General features: G+C 39.0%; 1 protein-coding gene across 5 annotated transcripts in view; it reads left to right on the forward strand.

Moving 5' to 3' along the window:
* DNM3 (dynamin 3) overlaps nt 1-15,118 on the forward strand; it is a 635,765-nt gene extending 620,647 nt beyond the window's left edge. For 2 of the 5 annotated variants that reach the window (XM_061160327.1, XM_061160329.1), the window contains one exon: nt 4,829-9,946. In XM_061160327.1, coding sequence (XP_061016310.1) covers nt 4,829-4,898 — 70 coding nt within the window. In that variant the 3' untranslated portion in view covers nt 4,899-9,946. Of the gene's footprint in view, nt 1-4,828; nt 9,947-10,576; nt 10,616-13,824; nt 13,870-14,973 lie in introns of those variants that run through there. The other 3 variants (XM_061160332.1, XM_061160330.1, XM_061160334.1) reach the window with 3 other exon arrangements.
* Nucleotides 15,119-24,919: the final 9,801 nt, after the last annotated feature.

Consider the following 24,919-nt stretch of genomic DNA (forward strand, 5'->3'; position numbering starts at 1 on the left):
CCTTAGAACATGCCCATGTGACTGCCCTATAGAAAGAATCCTGGCCTGAGAGTCCTGATATTTTGTAAGTAAGGAAAGGATGGAGCCTGAGCTACATAGGCCTAGTCTGGCTCACAAACTTATCAGATAGATAAATTTCACTTTCCATCCTGAAGAGAAAGACAGGTAGGGGCAGAAAGACCAAGCCATGTCAGTAATTGGTGTTACGATGCACCCCTGTTAAGATCGGTCACCCATTATGAATACTCAGAACCAGCTAACCCAGAGAAGAGCAAGTGAAGATTAAGTTCTCCCATTCTTAGAAGAGAATCAAATGAGACAATAAGAGAATTGATTCATTCTTCTCTCTTATCAGTGTAGCCAGTTTCTCCCCCACCATGCCACCCACCCCATAAGAACATTCCACTTTCTTAGAAAATGTGTCATTGTCCAAAATACTGCACCCAGCCCATCCCTGCAGCTACAAATGCAACTTTAAGTATTACATCTTTCCCTTTGATTTGGAAGCAGAAACATGGCTCTTCTATCCTAACCATAAACCGCCCACACACCACACAGTGTTTCAATAAACACTAAGTGATGCAAGATGCTCCATTTCAATATAATGGGTAATTTAATGAAGCCCATCTCTCTGCAAAGTAATGGAGGAAAATCTGTACAAAACAAATAACTCTGCTTGGCCCAAAATAAACTGTCTTATGAGGTGAATGTCTTTGGAAACTCTTTGAATGGTTAGGAACTGGACCAATGAAATGAACCTTAACAGTAAACCTTAAATGTTTTTCTGGTGTTGAAGTTGGCAAACATCTTAGCATTACTTATTAAGAAAATTCACACTGAACAACTTGATGCACCTCTTGGATTGTTTCCTTTACAGATTATCAAGGGGTTATTGTTTAGAAATAAAATGATGCTTATTTCTTCCAGAAGGGTTGACCAGCTCTTTAGGGTTTTTAATTACTAAGTACGTGTATGAGTTACTTTAACTTGAAACTAGGCATATTTTAAAGATGTCATAATTATTTTAAGAGACCATGATGGAAATTTGATCTTTCTTCTTTTTCAATCATTAATTCACCACACAGGGTGCAGTGCCTATTTAGTGCCCTAGGGACTCCCTTAAAGTGCTGATAACGGATAGGTTCTCCTGATTTATTTATTTGAAAAAAAAAAATAGCTTAAGCCAAAGACAAAGCTGAGTTCTGGGATATAGTGGTGAACAAGACAAACAAAAGACCTGGCACATTACAGAAAGTTGTATTTTTTTGGTTCCCTGCCTTGCCTTCTTTCTGCAGTTGCCTATTATCATTGACTTTGTCTCGTTGCATCAACATGGTCCAAAGATAGGAGAGGAGGTTAAGGAGAAGTTGCTCTGCCATCAGAGTATCTTCGATCTTTCTCTTCTCTGTCCCTATCATTGAGTCCATACCTTCCACCTCCCCACTTAATTTCTAGTTTCTTTAACCCCATTATAGACCTACATTCTGCTGTGACTTTCAAATTTTATACGCCACAATTAAAATCATATTTGCCCCTGCTTTAACCACATTATTGTATTCTCAATCTCTGAGCCTGAATTACAAAATTTTGCCTCATTTTTTCTACTTAAAATGGGGTGCTATAGTAAAACCACTTGCATACTTGTCTTAGCCCATTTGTATTCCACTATGAATAGATTTGAGTTTTTAAAAATTATGGAGCATAATACAGACCACATAGTACATGCTCAATACATTATACATGCAATGCATAACTGGAAAGCATGTTACAGACCATCTAGTCTGAGTCTCCTGTGTCATAGATGAGAACACTGAAGCTTAGAGAAGTTTAGTGACTAATGATTATACAAATTGGCAGTTGGAGCTAAAATCCACATCTTTCAATTTCTGTGTAAACTTACTGTCTCAAATATAAACTTCTGACAAATGCTTCAAAAAAAGTTGCATTTCTGGCCTTGTTGGACCTGCTCTCCTTGAGCTACTCTATAGCCTGTCTGAACATCTTTGTGTAGGTACTATTCAGTCATTCACTTATTTGTCTGCTATTTAATAAATATTTATTCACTGTCTTCTAATCACATTATACTAAATACTGAATATATGTAATAAATTTAGAATATGTGGTCTCTGCACTCAAGAAATTTGCAGTCTATTGGAGGACACAGGCCATAAGCTAGTAAATACATAATGTTAAACAGTTAAGTGCTATGAAATGCATAAAACCGTGAAGTGGTGAGGAGTGGTGGTTGGAAATTATCGGATCGTCAGGAAGTGCTGGGTATGACGTTTAAGCCAAGAACCAAAGAATCAGAAGAGAACTCAGTTGCATTCCTTTCTCTCTTGGCTACAACACTTAGTTAAAACTATCATATATGCATGGAACAGTTTCTAGCCCACCATGCTACACTGTATTCTGCCCCTCACTGCATTTGTCAAGTCTACTTTTTTTCAAATAAAATCCCCTAATTAAGCCCATCCCATTATTGAGGCTTCTGGTAGAGTTTTGCTTTTTCAAGTTCAAATTCGGGCCAACTCTCTCGCTCCTCCTATAACTGCTAAAATGCTAAGAATATGTTTCTATAGGTTATGTGACTAACTATCAAACTCCCTGAGGAAGGGCCTATGATTGAGTATTTATTCCAAACATCCACTAAACAATTAAGCAGTCAAATATCCTGTAGGTAGACTTTCTAAGAGTCTAAATCCTACATGCCATTATAGCTGTTTTGTTTTTCTTTTTTTTGCTAGAACAGTGATTTATTTTTTAAAAATACTGTAGTATAATGTAAAGATCAGTGGCTATCATAAGTATTCATAAGTTGCTTCTTACTTCTAGGAGTAACTTTCATTTATTCATTTGTCAAAGGTTCAATGACTGAATGACAACCTCTGAGCTAGACACCACAAGAAACTGAAAATGACTAGGACACAGTCCTTTTCTGGTCAGTGGCAATAAACATATAAACCTAATTCCAGAAATGCCTTGGGATGCTAGAGAAGCATAAAGATAAGAAAAGTTAGGTCAGAGAAGACTTCACCAAGGTGGGTGTTGAGGGAGGAATACAGTTGGAGCAGATAAACAAAAGAATCAGAAGAGAACTCTGACTGAGGACATCATTGACTGCAGCACCATGCTAAACACTCTATGAAACAACTCAAGTGCACATGACCTCTGGCCTCTGGAAAGTCCACATCAAAGGAGAAAATGGCTGGGTTCAAAGCCAGGATGTAAGTTAAACATATAACCATTTCAAATGAAAATGAGTAGTATGCTAGTGAAAGGGCAGGTGTTTTTGCATTGTCATAAGCGAAAAGGAAATAACAGGAGGATTTTCCCCAGCAGGAAATTGCGAAAACATTTCTGGTGGTCACACTAGCTGGTAGCCTTTCTACGGGAAAAGGACTTACTTGTTTATCCAAATTAAACAGCTAGTAGGAATTGGTTTAGTTCCATACTGTGCATACAAAGTATCTGTAGTTACACTTTGAAAAACTGAGTGCTGCTTAAGTGATAAGACTTACTGTAAGAGGTTAACTGGCATGCACCTTCCCAAGAAAAAACCTTTCCTCCACAGTTCTGATATTTTTCAGGCACTGGAGGTAAAAGAAACTCCACTAAGATCTATGAGTTTGTGCTTAAGCAGTCGGTAGTTTCACCATTAACCAATGATACCTCTTTAGTTTTGATTTTTCCTTGACCATCTAATTTTATTGTATAGCTCTGTAATTTTTAACATTGCATAACCATTTTCTTTAGCTTTTCTAACTTCACTCCTTCATCCTGAAAAAGAGTATTTGATTGGATCAATTTTGTGTGTCCAATAAAGAAGAAAATTTCATGACATGACAGTATTTCCAGAAAGGGGGCGGGAGGGCTCTTTCTGAAAAATATCAACAGGAGAGTCTTATCAAGAAGAAAAGTTTCAATTTGCAGAACTTGTTGAATCTCATTGGCTATAAACATTACCCTCTGAGATATGACGTGTAAAGTCAAGTACACACATAAAAAGCTTATTAATGCATTTAGGAAATAAATGTATGGGTTCAAGGAATAAAGAATATTAGTTGGTATAAAGCTGAAGATTCTCAGATACAGTAATATATCATTATCTGAAGTTTATTTATTTAGAAACCTCAGCTATTAGAAACACCATTACCAATCAGAAAGTGAGCAATATTGTTACTAAAAATAAAACTTATAGGACCCAAACTAGGAGCCAGAGCTCATGCAGTTTACTCAGGCACTCACCCTGAGCCTGTTTATGCTTACTATAGAGAACTCTAGAAACCTTGATTTTCTGATTTTCTAGTACCCAGTAAATTAGAAGTAAAATATAGAATATATTGGAAAAAGCTAATGCTGAGGTCAATGAGAAGTGATAATTAGCATCCTGACAGGGGAAAAAAAAAAGGAAGAACATTACATAAAGGGAAAAAAAAATTCAAACCCCCTTTAGTCTCTGAGGCCTAAATACCTTACTAGTTCCTGGAGTGGGCATACTCTACTGGCTGAGAAATATGCAGTGCATTTCTGATGGCTTTTATTTATTTTTTTTCAGATGGCTTTTAAGTGATTTAATATTTTTATTAGTATTGGGAGGGAGGACTTCAGTTTTCAGAAAGATTTGCGTATGAAAAATATCTCATTGTCATTAAAAAATGCTGGGTGAATGAGAAGTGACAGTATTAAGTTATTGCAGATGGCAGCCATTCCTGCTAGCCTGTTTGTGCATGAGCATGTGCCTGATGGCTCTTTCTCAGTATCTTTGGGATAACCTTCTAGTCGTTACCCTACTTGTTTCTTTACCTTTCTCTTTCTCTCTTTCTAGCCGGAGACCACCCCCATCACCAACTCGTCCCACTATAATCCGTCCACTAGAATCCTCCCTGTTAGACTAAACGAAGTGTCTGGCATGGCAGTTAATTACTAATGAATTTTACGAAAGCAAAATATTTGGTAACTGTTGCAGTAAATCATGAGTAGTCGCATGTATGGACATCAGTAGGCAAGTAACCAGTTTGACTAATGCATTCATCACTCACCTTCATTGCTCATGGTATGTCAAACTTTTGGGGTTTGACTGTTGAAAACTGCTGACTCTCTAAGGTTTTGTATGTTGTATCGACCAAAGTAGGTTGTATAACAGCCCTCTGCTTTGTGGACCATTCGCCTACCCTGGCATACATTTGAAATTGCTTTGACAGGTTTCCCACATTACCTACCAGAGAGCCCATTCAGGATAATTCTTAAGAGATAAGAGATGGTGGGCTTAGACCTAAATGATATGTACTTATTTTCCTGCATTCTGTTTTGACTGATGGAAATTATTTTGTCTATTATAAGTGTATTTGCCTACTCCAGGATTACCTGTTTAGAGCCTCTCTCCTTCCTCTTTATTTCATAAAACTGCTAGGAAGTAATTTTTAAAATTAAGATTCCTTAAAAATACAATTTTTCCTGAAGCACAAAGTTGTTTGCAAAGGAAAAGTTAATGCATTGCCTGCTCTAGAAGGCTTCTCATGCCAGCGTGTTTTTGCTTTGTGCTAGAAGCATATTCAACAGTGAGTGAAAGCTTGCCTTTTGGTAGTCAGTCAGCGAATTTGGCTAGTTAGTTTCAGAATTTAAGGAAGCAAAATATCACATCTCAAGAAGTATCTGGACAAATGTAATTTCTTTATTCACCTATGTACTTACCTCCTCACAGATTACAGTGTAGGTTAGCATAGAAAATATTTAATTTTTTATATTGATCTGGTTTTAGACATGACTGACTACTACACTTTGACACTAATTCCATTCTATTTATTTAGTTAGAGCAAAAATATGCCTCTCTTTCCATGCTAATATGTAATTCCCTAATGCAAAAATTTAGCCTACCTTTGAAACAGTTTAACTTTTTATCCATTCTAGGTTTCCTTAATAAATCCTGAGCCTTATTATAGGATAGCCATATTTAAAAAATGGGACCTGGCATGGAAAAAAAGATGCCCCTGTTTAAGAGCAGAGCTCATGCTCCTGCAGTCAAACAACTTCAGGGTCTCTTTCCAGGCCCTTCCAAAAAATAGTTAAGACATCAAGATTTAAAGCAAATTGGCAAACTCTAACATTTCTAAAATTTACAAGTGCAGCTTAGCCTGAGGGTTAATAGTTCAGTCTGGAGGCTGACTTTTGGACTACCTAGGAGTAGATGATTAGCATGTAGGAAACGGCCAGAAGGCAACTGGAATTTTGTCTGCTAACTGTCCCCAGACAGCAGACCAAATATTCACTGCATATTTGTGTCCCATGACACCATTTCATGTTCTGCAGAAGTAAATCAGGTTAACCAACTGAAATGTCTCCCTTTGAAAGCAGCAAACATGATTTGTACATTACCTTAACTTTAATTTCCTGTGTAGTTTATACCCAAAGCAGACACCCGTAAAGTATGAAGTAAAAACTTTTAACCATTATTAAAAAGAGAACTTGCCAAGGTGAATGGTGTTGTTTTGAACTTATTCTAAAGGGTTAACTATGCCACTCAGGCAGAAACCAGAGAATACAAGATTTACAAAAAGAGCCCTTCAACTTTTAAATTACAAGTGATTGTATAAAGAACTCCACCCTAAATCGCCACCTTAAATCTTCTCATATCTTATATTTTCTGCTGGAAAAAAGTTAACTCTTTGTGAATGGAACAGAGGTGCAAAATACATACCATGTTTATAAAACAGCATTGCCGCTGAGTGGAAATATGTTAAGTAAAAGGAATAGTCTACAGTGAGATCTTTTCAGAAAATTTCCTCTTTTTAGGATTCCCTTTGCTTCTTCCTTTGAATTCGCTAAAATAGGCATCTAATGGATTGTATACTTCAGGGTTTGGCTTTGTGCTATATGTGGTTTTGCATTTTTCTATATTTCAAAAATTTCCTTTGGTTAAAGGAAAATATTGTGGATAACCACTGGTGTGTTCTTAGATCAGCACAAACCATGTCAAAGAAAATTGGAGATTTGTTTTCCAAGTTTCTTTGCACTGGTTTTATGCAGTCATAAACAATGGCATTTGTCACCTTTGGCTTTTGCTCTAGGTTTATAACCCCACAGTTTCCCTGTCTCAGTTGTCTCATCTTGTGTGTACATTTTTGTTTTATTTTACTTCTAAGCTATTTCTAATAGAACCCAGCCTCTCTCCTGGAATTTCAGCATCATATTGGAAAATATTTTCACTTTACTGCAGTACTCTGTCATGTGATCAGTATTAATCCCATTTCCCAAAGGGTTTGCATCCTATTAAAAGGAGATGTCAATGTAAGTGAAGTCACAAGCTCTAGGATGTGCAGAGTTTGGAGGACAGCGTTCATATCAGGCCTTTAGATGGGAATGTCACTTACTGAGCTTTCTAAGTGTTCCCCATACACTTCAGGTCTTTCGTGTAACTTCCCCCTGATTCCTCCAATGTTGCCTGAACAACAGATGTAGCTCCCTCATGTCTAGTATAATAAAACATACAGTGATTTTAGGATTTTGAAAAATAAACTGTGTTTATTTGATGGGTAAATCTATTTTATTGTCACATGCTAAATCTTGCATGCTTATTGACTAATTGGACCTGCCATCAACTCAGTTGTGGACAGATGATTGAAATAGTATTGATTTAGAACAGATACATTACATTTTCAGACGTCATCTACCAAAATGACTCCTCTGAATATTGCTTCTAGCTGTAGTCTGTAACATAGAAGAGCAGTAGGGTCTGTTTAATTAGCAAATTGCCTACTTGTTCAGATACAAACACTATTCTAAAACATGATAATAAAACCAAGTTCCTGTGATATAACTATAAGCCTTCTGACCTTAGAATTAAAGAGTAGTCATATATATTCATTTTATGACTTTTTAGTATAGACTGTAGCCATAATTCTCAAGTATGAAATGGGACCTAATACCAGTATGTGACAAATGTTGATGTTTTCTGTGTACACACATACTTTCTATGCATGTGTCTCTATACAGACTACGTGTATAGTATATACATAGTAAATTTGTGTAAGTACGTGTATTTTGTGCCCTTTTGGGCAAGTAGGTTTAAAATTACTTGTTAAAATGCCACGAGCATGACTGTGATTGTATGTGTATTGTGTATATATGTATATGTATGGGTGTAAATATGTATACATGTGCTTTTTATGTGTGAGTATGAATTATTTTTTAAACTATGCTAATACAACAGTTAGCCTTAGAGTATCTGCCATAATACGTGATAACAGTGGTTCATTTCCCAAACATACATGAAGTGTACAAAATTTTTTTGTATTTTATTCATTCTGAGAGGCACAAGGCTCAGAATTTCCATGACAACATGGTAGAATAACATCTGCAGGCAAAAAAAATAATAATAATCTACAGACATTTACATCTAAATTCACAACATTGCTCTTAAAGAAGAAATTATCTTTGCCAATATAGCTAGCTCATAGTAAGTGTAAGATCTGTAAACCTACCTTTAAGATCGCTGGTAGAATTATAAAAATTATTCTTAGACTGCTGAGCTAAATCTTTTACAGCTAAGTTGGTCTATATAGTCATCTTTTTCTCTATGGTAAATGTCAAAATTTTAGAGGGATCTAGCAGAATACAAATAGTGGATTTTTCTGAATAATTGCTTAAAATGCAGGGAAGAAGTTATGTAATACCTCAAAGGCAAGTCATCTATTCACTTTTTCAGGTAGACATTTTTTATTTGTCAGACAGTATAATTATTTGAAATTGACAGGAATCTCCTTAACGTTGAGAATAAAGCTTAAATTGTAGGTCTTTGAACTATGGAACTCGATGAAAGAAGATAATATTTGAGACTCAAGCCATGAGTTTTATATTATTTCACCAAGAGGACTGAAAGCTATGAACTCAGTTTAATGTGAATGAGGCTGTTGATAGTTTCCAAGAAACAGTTATTTGTTCACTAGATCGCTCATTCCTTTCTCAAAAGCTCAAGTGTGTCTTTTAGATAATCTTCAGTCATCCTGTCTAGTTGGTATGTTTAACATTATGTGGTGTTCTATATTGTGAAATTTTAAGATTTTGAAGCATATGTTGTATATGCATTGCTATCTGTATATATGTGTAAGAATGTCAGTATATATGAGAACAATAGAGAGGGAACTCAAGGAAGAATCTCCTGTTTGTCTTAAGACCTGTTCATACTGGTATATTGGTGAGACTTCTCACCTGTCTAGGCTTCCGTAGTGGCTCAGATGGTAAAGAACCTGACAGCAATATGGGAGACCTGGGTTGGGAAGATCCCCTGGAGAAGGGAATGGCAACCCACTCCAGTATCCTTGCCTGGAGAATTCCATGGACAGAGAAATCTGGCAGGCTTCAGTCCATGGGGTCGCAAAGAGTCAGACATGACTGAGCGACTTTCACACACACACACACACACACACACACACACTCACCTCTCTGGTCTGATGTTTTACACATGGCTCAGCTCAAGGCTTCATTTCTTTTTTATTTTTACCCTCTGATTTCTTAATGTAATGTTTTTCAAATTAACTGTAAAATTATTCTGTCTAATCTCTTGCATTGTCTGTTGTCAATTTGATAAAAATGATCCTCCCAATCAGAAATTCCACCATTACTTGATTTCTGTTTAATTTCATATGTATAGCCTTTGTTTTGCTTGCCTATGTTTCTTTTCTCTCCCTTTTCAAAATCAAACTCGTTTTATTGCTTTTTTATATTAAGAAGGAGTGTACAGAAGCAAAATCTTGGCTTTTGTGTCAGTTCTTTAATTAATTTGAGCCAGAATACTTTCCACTGTCTTCTTGACACTTTCAGGATTTCTTAATGCTGATATATATGGATGGACTCTGCGAATGGACATTTTGAAGCAACTTCCTTTAAGTCCTGTATCATTCTAGAAGGTCATGTGTACCTATTGTGAAAATGTGAAGCTGTACTACTGAACCTGAAATAAATGATAACATTTGAAGGACTCCCCCTTCTTCATTCTTGGATATATTTGAGTCATATTTATGCTTATCAGGAAGATCTGACTTGTAAATACTTAGAACTCTTTTTAATCCAATTGTCACAGAATTACCAGTATGAAGAATGATAGCATTTGGCATTACTGTCATTAATTTGGGGAAGAATGAGATTTTTAAGGGGAGCAAGTTGAACAAATCAAAGGCAGGAGAGTGGGAAACATTTTACTGCTGACTTGAAGTTATTGTTTTACTAAGTTAAAGGACACAAACCTTAGGCTGCTGGACTGTGCAGAGTGACACTTGCCAAGAAGCACTGCGACACTTAGCTATTGAAAAGGAAGTAATTCTGAAAATCTAGGTCTACAGAAGGCATTTCTTACAGAAAGTAATTGAGCTTCTGACTCAACAGTTGACCTCCATTGTTTACTCATAGTGTGTTGATGGGAGAAGTTAAACCTTTTTGTTTCCCCAGTATTGAGAAGGGAAGAGTGTTCAGTAGTTACACATGTCCTTATCCTAGCTGAATTTCCAGAGAATAGAGAAAGACTCTGTAAGAAGGGAATGGGAGGGGAGAAATTTTGATTTACTTTCCCTTTGTGTTCCAGATAGACTCCTTGTGGAAAGATGAATTGGAAAGACTGTTGGGTTAATTCACACTTTCCTGTTGTAATTTCTTTCTCAAGTCTATACATGTTCTGTGAGAGGATCCTTCAGTGTCTTCAGAGGAAGCCTCTTAATGGAAGAAAGAGTCAGGATGCGAATCCTGCTATGCCCTTGTGTTGTATGTGTCTTACTGCATGATTCTTTATTCAGAATTGTTCCTGATAGAAATACCAAAACCAAAGGACCTTATTGTAACTGTTTGGCAGATTTCCATTTGTATTTTTAAAATAGTTCTGACATCAATGTAAATATCTGCCAAATTAGTTTTCAAGATTCTTGTTTTTCTGCTGGACTCTTTAAATCTCATATGGAAAGTACTCATTTCATCACACACCTGACATTGCCCCTTTTAAGACCATTTCTTGGAGTTCTTTCATACTGAGGCAGCCTGATACTTAGAGAGTGCATGCAAGAGATGTTGGCTAAAACTACAACTTTAATTTGGAGGTTTCCAAAGTCCACTCCATGGGATTTTAATGTTTTACACATTCATATACCAAGGGCCTCTCGATTAAATATACTTGGGAAAAGATGACTAAAAATTAAAGGTTTCTTTACTAGAAGACTCTACAGAATCTTTCATATCAGATTACAGGGCTAGTGTCTCCATGTTTCTCCACGTCAATGCTTTGTTCATAGAGCATCTATGAACTATACTACAGGACTAGTGTTCTGAGGTACACGCCTTAGGAAACACTGCTTTAGTGGCTTTAGGCCAAGTTCAATTCAGTTCAGTCACTCAGTCGTGTCCAACTCTGCAACCCCATGAACCGCAGCACACCAGGCCTCCCTGTCCATCACCAACTGCTGGAGTCTACCCAAACCCATGTCCATTGAGTCAGTGATGCCATCCAACCATCTCATCCTCTGTCGTCCACTTCTCCTCCTGCCCTCAATCTTTCCCAGCATCAGGGTCTTCTCAAATGAGTCAGCTCTTTGCATCAGGCAAATGCATTGAGTGAGATTTTCCTAGTACAGACCATCACTAACACAAAGTTGGATGATACAATAAAATGTCATTGTAACCAGAGATCCCAATTTAGGACCATCCTCCTGGTATTCTGGTGCTTTGTCACAGTGGGGTCTGACCAACCAGGTAGGTCACATAGGAGCAGGAGGCCTGAAAGCAGATAGCGACAGACATGCCATGAGTCCTAGGGAGCCTTGTGGAGAACTCAGATCATTTTCATTATTACTTTGACTCTCTCACTCCAAAGTGAGAGAAAATACTGAAGGTTTGGGAAAGTGAGACAAGAAAGGCAATAAGAATAGGCGTTCTTCTCAATGCTTCTCTGATGATCTCCACTTTTAAGTCAACTTAGATCTTTCCCTTCACAAGAATACATTGGGGGTCACGTAATTACCTGAGAGAGGGATACTGAGCGAGTCCCAGCATTTTCAGCAAATGCCTTCAAGCACTTCAGCATTGGGTTAAGTAACATAGAGCAGCAGTCCACCGCCTTTTTGGTTCCAGGGATTGGTTTTGTGGAAGACAATTTTTCCACTCTTTTGACTTAATTATATTACCCCTAATGTATTCTTGTGAAGGGAGAGATCTAAGTTGACTTAGAAGTGGAGATCATCAGAGAAACATTGAGAAGAACACCTATTCTTACTACCTTTCTTGTCTCACTTTCCCAAGCCTTCAGACTCACCCACTTCTCTGGGATGTGAAGTTATCTAAGTGATGGGCAAAGGAAACAAGCAGAGCATGTTTTGTGAGATTGTAACAGAAGAGAACAAAGTTATAAGGAAGGCCTTCCTAGGGCTCTTGCCAGAGGAATGTCACCATAAGAACAGATTGCAGCATTGAGGTAGATCCAAGAGAATGTGGTTAATTCATCATTCTTATGAATAATGGGGTCTTTTATGTATATATGAATTATGCCCCTGTTCCACACACAGTTTTTTCTGCCCCTTTACTTCCTGTTTTGGCCAAACAATTCTCTGAAGTTATTTTCAGAAAACTTAAGGAGGTATAACCTGAAATGATCATCTTGACTAGGGAGAATTTGCTTGTACAGTGAATGCTGGCATGATGAGCTTTCAAAAGTGTTAGCAACTCAGTATCCCCATTCAGTAGTCCAAACTCAATACTTCAAGTTTCAATTGTTAGAAGTGGCAACAATAGAAAGTTCCTTTGTTGCCCTTCATATTAAAAGCCCCAATATTTTCAGAAAATGCCTTCAAGCATTTCAGCATTGTGTTAAGTAACATAGAGCAGCAGTCCCCAGCATTTTTGGCTCCAGGTATCAGTTTCACGGAAGACAGTTTTTCCACCAACCAAGGCAGAGGTTCAGGGGGTGGGGATGATTTCAGGGTGATTCAAATGCATTACATTTATTGTGCACTTTATTTCTAATTATTACATCAGCTCAATCTCAGATCATCAGTGATTATATCCCCAGAGGTTGGGGATCCCTGATATAGAAGATTCTGGAAAAGAGATAGTGAAAAAAAAATTGCCAAGATCTTTAATAGAAATAGCTCTGAGTCAATGTATGGTGTCATCACCAAGGATGCCTTTTTGGCAATGAGTGGAAAGTTAGATACAGGATGAGTGAAGAGGAAAGAAAAGAGCTAAGGGGATAAACATATACACATTTCTCTGATGACTGAAGCAAACATTCTAGCTGTTCATGAAATATATTCGAAGACATAAAGCTTCTGACGCTTTCTGGACTAGAACACCAAACTCAAACAGGAAAGTGTTTTGGCATATCCTGACAAAATGTCCCTTCAGCACTGTGGACTTGCTGTTCAGTTTAATGGCTCACCTCCCCACCCTGCTGAGGTCATTAAAGTGTTCTAAAGCCCCTTCAGAACTCAAAAATAGTTTCTGTTTGCTGGGCAGGTGATAAATCTCACCAAGTCTGACAGGAATTTAATTACACTTTCTTCACAAAAACACTAGGGATACCCATTACCTGGATCTCTAAAGCTAAAGGCTTGCAGAACCCCCACAGTTGAAAGGTTAGGGACCCATAATAAGTTCTTCATCATATAAATGGATGGGAGGCCTCCTTAAGTGCAGCCAGCTTAAATTGGACCAAAGAAAAATTGGTCTTGGACTTTAGGAAAGGTAAGATCATTTTTCACTGCTGCTAAGAAATACCCCGGTCAGCTTGGCTCCATTAACATCTTATAGAAGATGAAAAAGAAGTTTGTTTTTGTTTTTGTTTTTTTGTAGACCTCCTTGCTCCACTCACTGAAGTGTTACAGAAGTAAGATGGAAGTGAGTATGTTGTTGAACACCTGGAGGAGTAGCCAAAAAGAAGTCCCACAGGGAGCAGGGTACTGAACTAACCTCGCAGTTCTATGGCTTGCTGTAATGTTGAGCTCATTACCAGTTGGGTTAGAAAGAGGAAATTAAATGTAGACTTTTGCAGGAAACCCATGGGAAAGCTTCATTGGCCTGCTGTTTTCCTACTTACAGAACTGTGCATTGCTGTGTAGCCTTTACTGTATCTTCTCTACCAGCCCATCATCCAGACAGGCTGATGTCAAAACTAACCACATCTCTGGACCCTTCTTTCACAACCCGTGAACCTGACAAGATGCAAGCCAGGCTAGGGATACAGAGAAAGAGCCAGCAAACCAAATTTCACTTACCCTGGACCCAGTTCAGAATAAATCAGAGCTTCAGTTGCACCTAACTCGGAGTCAAAGAGAAATTTTACAAAATCCTCACGTCACCATGAACCAGATATAGCCTCCTAGTTTACCTGGGCCTAGAAAGGCTATCACATCAGAATTTTCACCTGGAGGAAATTCTCATTTGCCAGTCCTTTTCTCCAAGTTCGACCCCTGATATTTTCCATCTTGTGATTACACTGCTTATTTGATCTCTTGCTGCTTTCTACTGACCCTCATCTTAAAAAAAAATTTCCCCTGTCATATTGCTATATCAACTCCCTCTCCCCCATGGAGATTTCACATTTATTGAAATCTTTGAAAATAACTGAATGTCACAAAATCAGGGTTGGGAAACAAATACTCAAGTTATAAAGGTATGTGGCTCTGGTACTGTTCCCAGTTCTCCTGAATATGATTGCATGAATATCATTCCATGGTACAAAATAATACAGGTTTGGAGTAGGCTCAAATGGCTCATACCTAGCACATGACTGGTAGCCAGGAAACATCCCAGGAGCTGCTTACTATGCCACGTGATCTCTCATTTCCCTTGCATGTCTGCATGTTTTTTGTCTGATTTAAATTTGATTTTTGTGGGATTATTTTTGCATGCTCTTATTTGGATTTGTTTTCTGGTTTAGACATTGTTTTCTTCCTCCGCATCTGTGTTTTTCTTTTTATTATTTTGTTTTGTTTTCACTAGGCGACCCCCTCCTGCAGTTCCTGGACGACCATCCTAATCCCCATCATTCATCTCCTTTTGTGTCTGACAACATGTCTATCTGTGGTATTTAAAAGCCTTTCATTTGCACTGTATGTCATATGTACATAAAAACTTTTATTTTTGATCCATGTCTATAATAAAAACAAAGTTTATTCTATATAAAAAATGAAGTGTGTTCCGTTTCTTTTTCTAAAGAAGATCCAAGTTAAAATAGGAGTTTGTTTCAACTAAAACCAGGTAAGGTGAAAAATACATAATTTGACATGTAAAGGAGCTTCAATTGGAAATGACTGATTTTAAGTTCTTAAAGCATTGAGATTTAGGATGATATTTGGTGGAGAATAGTAATCGATCTTCAGTTGAATTGGCTGTCCAATAGAAGAGTGAAAGATGAAGCAAAAATCTTGGGTGTCTAGAAAAGACACAGAGAACCGAATAAATTCAGTCTGCTCCCAGGAATCTCATTAATTATTATTATTGCACCAAGACATTTTGGAGGAGGAGAAGGGGACAACAGAGGATGAGATGGTTGGATGGCATCATCGACTCGATGGACACGAGTTTGAGCAAGCTCTGGGAGTTGGTGATGGACAGGGAAGCTTGGTGTGCTACAGCCCATGGGGTCGCAAAGAGTCGGACACGACAAAGCGACTGAACTGAACTGAAGACATTTTTTCATATTTTCATTGTTTTTTAGGTGATAAAGTACATAAGATTATGCAGATAAAATATGTCAGATTATGGGGGAAATTTTTGGTCTGAAACATGTAAACCTCGTATATTCTATTTGGCAAGTTCAGGGGAAAAAACACATCATTTGAGTAAAAGTACAAGGCAAAGATATGTTGCCACACTGAGAAGATTCCTCATGATGTCAGTAAAGTGCTGGAAGAACAAAATCTTTATGAGTTTTCAGGAAGAGAACTTTTTTTATATCTTAATCCTCGAATGATAATTTCAACACTGAAATTTTAAGCTATCTTTAAAAACAAATCCCAAAGACTTATCCAAATAAAATGATTATTATTAACACACTATTGACTGGGAGATTTTTGTAGAAACAAATATCTGTGGCTGGTGATTTGTTATATAAATGACTGTTGAAACACTCAGGACAATAGTGCTTGCATAACAAAAGATGAATTAATACATCTGTGGTCAATAAGTTGTTAAGGTAATATAGTTTATCCTGCCAAATATGTGATCTGAAGCCTTCCACTACAGGCTTGAGATTTAAGTCAGAGTTTTCTTTTTGAATATTTATTTGGTCTATATTAGAATTTTAAAGTATCTCCTCTTGGATCACTTCTCCATGTGCCTTGCTTTAGCACATAAAGAAAGAAACCAGCTTATCTCTCAGGTGAAAGTTTTCATCTTGCATGTTAACACATCAGTGTGTATTTGCATCACAGGTCCAGTGACTGAGAGTTAGAAGCGCTGGTGACTAAGGAAATTCAAAGACACCAAAGCAGAGGGTCAACCAAAGCTCAGCTTTACCTCAGAGTGACTGAAGTGATGCAGACTACCACACAGCTTGCAGTCTGTTGCCCTTCCTTTCACCTTCCGTCCAGACATTTAACTTTTTAAATCAGTATTCTTATCATGTAACATTCTCATTTGATAGCATTCTCATCCCAACAGACCCAGAGTTCCTGGGTTATATCACACCATCTCCCCAAACAAACAGAGGTTGTCAACAGGAAGGTTTTCATCCATTCATTTCTTTTTTTAAGTGTTTGGTATTTTTCTACTGTCTTAAATTTGAACTTGTTTCTATGTACGATGGTACACCATTTAGATGTTTAAAAACTTAGATTGACCTGATGACCATGTGAATGTAAAACTTAAGTCATAGTTGAATGAAATGATTCCCTGGCAATCCTAATCCATCTCTTCAACCAACAGGTATGGCCGCATCCTCACATTAGACTGGTGAGAAGAAAGGGGACTGACGGGATAGGGCAGTAGGGGTGGGAAGAAGCCTGGAGTAAAATTAAACTATTTAGAGGTTTGTTCATATTTCTTTATTGTTCATACCGTTTCTGTGTTTTATCGTATACCCTTGCTCAGCTCTCCCACCCTCTTCACCCCTCAATATTGGATAGAGAGCTGAAGAAGTACAGTTCTTCAGAGGTGATTCAGGATCTTCGGGAGAAATAAACTATTATATCTTTAATAAATATTCCTAAGTATTCCCATCCCTTTATTTATGTATCAAACATTTCTTGAATTCATAAGAATGTTCTAGTTACTGGGAATACCAGAGAAGTTAATAGGATAAAAGTAGCTGACAAAATAGGTAAATAAGAAATTCCAATATAAACTATGACAGGAGAAATTTTTGGACCTTTTTCCAGGGAGAACTGTTACTGACTTCCATGCTAAAGCAACTATTTGAATCCTAGAACCAGATTATCCACTTGACCCAAAGCCTGCTAGCATTCTAGAGTGTGGTGATTTTGACCTCTGACAAAGAAATAATAGAACTCATTTCAGCCAATCAGAAACCAAACTTTTCATTTCTCATGGAATAGCATAATAGAAGACTCTAAATCACCTAAGTGTGGGTTGAGAAAGACATAGTGGACTTGAAACTGAAGCAGTCTGTTGTTAACTTTGCTTTGGCTTCTAACAAGAAGGCTTTAGATTCAGAAGGTGTCCTGCATTGGTCTTCCACTGGACGCAGTGAGAGGAGTGCGAGTCCTCCAGCCTCTAGCTAGAAACTCCCAGACCACGCAAGAGATGGAGAAAAGAGAACTAAAGGTAGGAAAAAGTAAAAAAAAAAAAAAAACGAAAAACTTGCCATACTCTCCTTAGAGATTTCCACTGGTAAATATATGTCTGTAAGCCTTGGCAGCCACATGTACACTGAAGCATTTTTCAGCAAACGTCCTCGAAGCTGAGAGCCAAGAGGAGATAAGGAGATAAACTCAGCTGTTCACATACAAACATGGACACCTTCAGTGGGTTTGGAGCTTGGATCTTTCAGTCCCCTTCATCCCTGAGTTTGAAAAATACTGTACTTGTCAACATCTGTTTTATAACTCAGCACTAAGTATGATTTTTTTTTTAACTCAGAAAATTGATATTAGAATCTTTAGTCCAGTTCCATAAGATTCTGAAATAAATCTTTGCAACTGTGAATCCATTTCAAAGACATGAACCTCATCCACAGAGAGAAAAGATTGCTAAAAAAGAAGAAAACCTCTATAGCCCTTTATAATCCTACAGAATCTATATCTGAATAAATCAGATGGAGCTCAAATGCTACCACACCCCTGTATGTTCCTCATTTAAAGGGACACACTAGCTGCCTTCATTACCATAATATACACCTGTTTTTTGTTTTTGTTTTTTTAAAAACTTTTTATTTTGTATTGAGATAAAACCAATTAACAATGTTGTGATAGTTTCAGGTGACCAGCACAGGGACTCAGTCATACATATACGTGTATCCATTCTCCCCCAAACTTCCGTCCCATCCAGGCTACTGCATAACATTGAGCAGAGTTCCTTGTGCTATACTGTAGATATTTGTTGGCTCTCCATTTTGAATATAGCAGTGTGTACATGTCCAACCCAAACTCCTTAATTATCCCTTCCTCCCATCCTTCCCCCCAATACGTTCATTCTCGAAGTCTTTTCTGTTTTGTAAGTGAGTTCATTTGAATATATATGTCTGTTTTTTGTTTTTTTAATTACTATAAATTACTATCAGATCGCAGTACTGTCAACATTTAAGATCAGATTAGGTGGTAGGCTGTTGGATGAGTCAAGGCTATAAACTGCTACTCTCATGGTGTTTTTAATCAAATCACATTTTACAGTACTTCTTATCAGGTCTTGACTCTCACCACAATTCACATCTTCAGTGATCTTCTTGAGCGGGCACAGAGTAAAGACAGTCTTAACAAGCCCCAGAGTCCAAAGAGACTTATGGATCCTCAAGATAGTAACACTGAAGTGGGTCCTCCCTCTCAAAACAGCTGCTAACAAAGGATATTTTTGAAGCTCCATATAACACAATGGAAAAACAAGTCTTTCAGATTCTTAAGGGCTTACTTTTCATCCTCCTTTCTGTGACTGTATTTTAGAGGCAGCAAAGAGAAGTTAGTGCCAAGGAGACTGTTCCTTCCTCCTGCTGCTTTTTTTCTCTGTTAAAGACAGAAACAGATTCAATCTCAAACACAAAAGCTGCCTGGGGCCTAAAGATCTGTTTATTTTGCAATTTAGAAAGAGCAGGAGACCCGCAGTGTTCTCCCTGACCAGAGTCCAAGTGTTCTTGGGTTCTGCAAAAGGCCCTGGGGCCATCCTGTAAGTGAGCTGGGGAAAAGCAGAAGCAGCCCCCCTTAGCTGGGGAAAGCTAGATTTTCAGGGGCCTGAGGGGACAATACCCCTCGACCTCAGCTCTGGTAAATGTGCTCCACCACCCCTGTAAAAGTATAGTCAAGGGACTGGAGAGCTAGTCTGTTAGGGCACAAGACCTCGCTCAGGCTGATCCTGAAACCCAGGTGCCAGCCGCTGCTGGTTGATGACAGAAAAGGCTTTCTAGCCTCTTCATGCCTTTATAGGCTCTTCCTCGGACACTTTCCCCTTTGTCATCCTACAGCGAGATGGCACCTGTACCGTGGTGTTGCTGGGCCCCCGGTGCCCAGCAGATGTTGGCCTGTGGGGAAGCAGAGCCTCCCTTATCTCTGGGGAGTCTTCCTGTTAATCACAGTAACAGAACTGGGAAGAAAAGGGCTTTTTGATTTGGCTGGTGATTGCTGTTGTTCCCCAAGTAAATGAGCCAAAGTTAATTGCACCTGTGAGCTGTAAAAGCCTAAGCCAAAAGCAGTGGGCTGGTAAGCTAGCTCATTCCTACAGAACCTCAGGCATTTCTCCTGCGCCTCTGGCTGCAGCTAAGCTGGCCAGAGCCCTGTCAGTAGTGTGAGGAGCCGCCCTCCTCAGTCCTGATGGTTCCCAGGACCTTGGTCAAATCCTGGCTCTCACTTCAGCCCTGATCACTTTCCCCAAAATCAAATTTTCTCTAGAAATGGCATGGCCCGCCTATTGGAAGTTTGCATGGTTCTCAGGAAATTAGTCATTAGCGCCCCACAAGGCTCTTGTACGTATGTTCATTTATCTACAAACCTTCAGTTCTTTCTCCCTTATCTCCTGATGATTTTAGCTCCTGTTTCACTGTCATTCTTCTGTCTCAATTCTTGGGGATTTCCACCTACCTGTAGGTACTCCTTCCAACACCCGACTCCCATCTCACTCCTCATTTCCTTGGACTTCACTCCTGCAATGTCGTTGCCCTCCCCCCACCTCAGCTATTCACTTCCAAAGTCACAACCTTGTCTTTATCTTTTCTCTGGCCTTTACTTCCTGGCTTTTAAACCCCTTGAACTTTGCCCTGTCCTTCATCTCCCTGTTTTTCACCCTTCTTGAGGTTCATTCTCCTTCTTACTCAATTTAAATTCCATGGCCAATCATTATAATCATGCTCATGTATAATTACTGTTCTCGCTCGCCCTTCTCTCAATCTGATTAATCACCATCCTGGGTAAATTCAACTCCCCATCTGCTCTAGTTTGCACTCATGTAGCTGTACAAGGTCAGCAAAACACAAAGATGCACACACACACAAGCAACTTCACTTTAAATTCATGACTACCAGTCTCAAGTGAGCCCTTCCTTACTACTGCTGGGCATTTATACTAACCATCCCTAGTTCATCCACTCCCCCAGTGTCCCAAACTGTTTCATATCCCCTCATTCCATCAGTTCCCCTCACTCTCACATCTCAGCTGATTCTTTGCCTCTTACTTCCCTGAGAAAATTGAAGCAATCAGAAAAGAACATCCACAGATTCCCATCACCTCATCTATCCACTAGCCATCTACCCACTTACCTGCATCTGTATCTACACATTGTGCCTTCCCACTTGTTCCCAGAGACCAACTCTTCTCTTCCTAAAGCCGGTCCCTCCCCTGTGCAGTAGATCCCATCACCTCTCACTTGCTCAAGAACATGACCTCAACAGTTAATTCTCCCCTTTCTCACATCAACTATTACTTTCTACTGTTTTATTTCCTTCAATATACAAACATTCTCCCATCTTAAAAAAAAAAATTTCCTTGCCCTCACCTCCCGTTTTGGTTTCTGTCCTATTTCCTGGTTCCCTTTTGATGCAAAACTTCCAGAGAGTTGCCTGTACTTGTTGATCTAATTTCTCTTGTTCTCTTAAACTCACTTCAAATAGGTTTCTATTCTCACCACTCCACAAATATATATATATATAATTTTAAGGGACACCAATCACCTCTTCCTTGCTAAATCCAATGATCAGTCTTTGCTTTCTTGATTTTTCAGATTTTGATCTAATCACAGTTGACCATCCCCTCTTCCTGAATCATTTGCAGTTGGTTTCCAGGATTCTAAACTCTTGATCTTCCTCCTGCCTCAGTGGTTGTGCTTTCCAGGTCTTTTTGTTTATTCTTGTCTCCAACATTTTACTTTGGATTTCTTAGTCCTCTTCTATATGAAATTCCTTCCTAGTGATGTCATCCAGTCACATAGCATTAAATGCCATGTATATACCAGCAAATCTTAAATTTATATCTCCATCCCATACATTGCTCCTGAAATTCAAACTCATATCCCCAGCTCCTTACTCAGCATTTCATCTTGGGTGTCTACTTTTCATACATGTCTACATGCCCCAAACTGAACTCATGATGCTCTTCCCCAGAATCTTTACCCAGATCTCCTGGGTCCCCACCTCAATGGATGCCATCTCCATCTTTCAATTTGCTCAGGCCAAAAACCTCGAGTCATTTATGATTCTTCTCTTGTGTTCATGCCCTCCATCTAGTATATTAGGAAGCTCTTGACTCTACTTGCAAACTATATCCAGAAGGTGACTTTTCCACCACTTCTCTGCTATCACTGTGGTCTGTGGCACCATCATATCCCCTGCTTGGATTAATATCAGAGCCTCCTCTAACGCTTTCTGCTTCTACTCTTGCCCCACAGCATCCAGAATGAGCCTAGCCTCCCACATTCCCTTTCTGGCCTCCTCTTCTGCTCTCCTTGTCCACTTCATTTCAGCCACTCTGGCTATTCCCCAAACATGTCATGCCTTATGCCTCTGCAGCAGCTCCTCCCTCTGCCTGGAATGCTCTTCCCCTGAGATCCTGGATAATTCCCTCACTTCCTTCCAAACCTTTGGTTAAATGTTACCTTTTCTGTGAGACCTACCCTGACCCCCTTATTGAATTCCATTGCTGCTTTTTCCTTTTTTGTTCAATAACATTTATTACCTTCTGCTTATGTTTATCATCTGTCTCCTCTTGCTAGGATGTATGCTTCATTAGTTCAAGGAACTTTGTCTGTTTTACTCCTATGTAGGTGTATCTCAAGCAGACAGAACAAGCGGTATCTGTCATATAGTTAGTGTTCAGTATTTGTTGAATGAATACATTTCTAGGGTTAAACATCATAAAATGTGAATGGTAGAAAGTGAGTAGAGGTGGGCCTAGGTGGACAATAAATGTTTTAATAAATAGATGTTGGGGGAAAAGAATAAGGGATTAAGAGGGACTTGATAAAGCATTAAAAGCAACAGCCTCCCAGTTAGCCCTGGATGCATTTCAAGACTTACATTGAATTTCATTATAAAAAGGAATATCAATAACTTCCACAAGATGGCACCATGTCCCAGGCCTGTTTTCCTGCATTCAGAGTGAAATATTGTAAAATTGCATGACTGGTGCCCTCTGCTGGCTTGCTTTTGTTTTTGTTTTGTTTTTGTTTTTTGACCTTGAGCCTTTGGTTTAAAGATGTAAGTGATGGGCTCCGTATACTTCCTTGAACATGCTGTATGAATTCTTAAATCCATAATTTAAGCCAGCTGCCCAAAAGCATACTCAAAAGTTTATGGTACTGGCACAGCATACAGGCATAACTGGTACCAGTTTGATTGACACACAGAACCACTGTGGTGTAGGGACACTCAGATCCATGCACGGCATTCTAGCTACACCAGTCATGCATCACATCACGAAGTCCAGCATACCTGCTGCCCTCTGTGGCTCTACCTCTCCTTGGTCCTTCCACCTCGACTGTAATCCCTGGTACCATTTTGGAAGGATGGGCAAAACTGCCTCCCCATCCCTCTACCCTTGTGCTAGCTTGCCACCTTCCCACCTTACTTATAACTTAGGGTAACAGGAAACAGAGCTGAGAGAAAGGAGTACAGCTTCTTATATAAATAAGTATTTGACAGGTTGGGATTTTTTAAATTGGAGGATAATTACAAGGATTTTTATTCCAATGCTACTCTTCCCTTCCTCCCCCCACCACCCACCCACATACACACATGATAATTAATACTCCCTGGAAATTTAGATCATTAATATCCTACTTGGACCCTTTCAGTGTGGTATAAATTTAGAAGGCTGATTAGACTACATACTTAAGTGATGAGTAACTTTCTCAGGAATTGTCACATTAGGGCCTATCGGTCATTAAGCAGGCCTGCACCCCTGTGCCAGCAGCAGCCCGAAGAAGCTGCCACATGTGAGCTCATCACCCTTCAGGTGGCAATGCCGAAGGGCTTGGGATTTCTGAACATGTCCTTACAAGACATTTATGGCTTTTTTATTTGCATCCCCCACCCCCACCCCCAATTTTTGGATCCCATCTATATCCCTGACTTGTGAAACTTTTTTGGACTTACATGTAGAACGTTTATAAAACTTTTTGTCTTAAGTTTTCTGTTCAAAGTTCAAATGTGTCTCTCCTGTAAGGGCTCCCCCAGTGGCCACCTAACAGTACAGGACACGTGGCAGGGGACACAGGGTCAGGAAGATCCCCTGGAGAAGAAAGTGGCAACCCACTCCAGTATTCTCACCTGGAAAATCCCACAGACAGAGAGGAGCCTGGTGGACTACACCCCATAGGGTCACAAAAGAGTTGGACACGACTTAAGAGACTAAAAAACAACTAAAACCCTCCTATATAAGGCATGATTTGGTGAGCAAATAACATTCACTTTCGTCACTAACAGTTTTATAGGCAATGACTGGATCTCTTTTGAGCCTTCCTTGCAGGCGCTGTGGTGGTTCTATTCTCTAATGTGGTTTCATAGGCCAGCCTCCTTTCCCTCAGATTCCTACCATTTTGGTTATACCAGTTATCCTTTTGTGATCCTTCTCTAATTCCACTATAGACTGGTTGGGAGGCAACCAATTCTGTACAAAGAATTCCAAACACAGAAGTGCTGGATTCTGTTTATATCTCAACAACCTCGATAATGCCCAGAATTCTGAGCCAGTGTCCTCCAGATACTACATATGTAACAAGGAGCTTGCTTGGGTCTACCACCTCAGGCACCTTGACCTTAAAATGTCCCGTTCTTTTCTTATCTATTTCCAAACCTCTTCTCACTTCTGTTTTCTCATGGTATAGTTATTAGAAACACAAAAATCCACTCAAAGCAGAAGCCCTCCCAGTCATCCTCTTCCCCTTCTACTTTCCAGCATGAATAAACCAAGGCCTAAAAATCTCTTCAATCAGAACCCTCACCTCCTTTGCCACTGGACTAAGGGCAGTCCAGACTCTCATTTTTCACTATTGCCACAAAAGCTCCCCATGCTCAGCCTCTGTAGTTCAGCATGAACACTGCTATTAGAATTTCACACACAACGGAAGTGTTAGGTGTGAATCATAGATCCCCCCGCTTTTTTTTTAAACAAAAACTTATTTTCATTGGAGAACTGCTTTACAATATTGTGTTGGTTTCTACCATACATCGGCATTAATCAGCCGTAGATATACATATGTCCTCTCCCTTTTGAGTCTCCCTCCCACCTCAGGTGGGAATCCTATATTCCTTTCCAAAAGCTCCTTCACTTGCCATTGACTCCAGGATCCAATA

Source organism: Dama dama, chromosome 14, assembly GCF_033118175.1.
Source record: "Dama dama isolate Ldn47 chromosome 14, ASM3311817v1, whole genome shotgun sequence".
Lineage (NCBI taxonomy): Eukaryota > Metazoa > Chordata > Mammalia > Artiodactyla > Cervidae > Dama > Dama dama.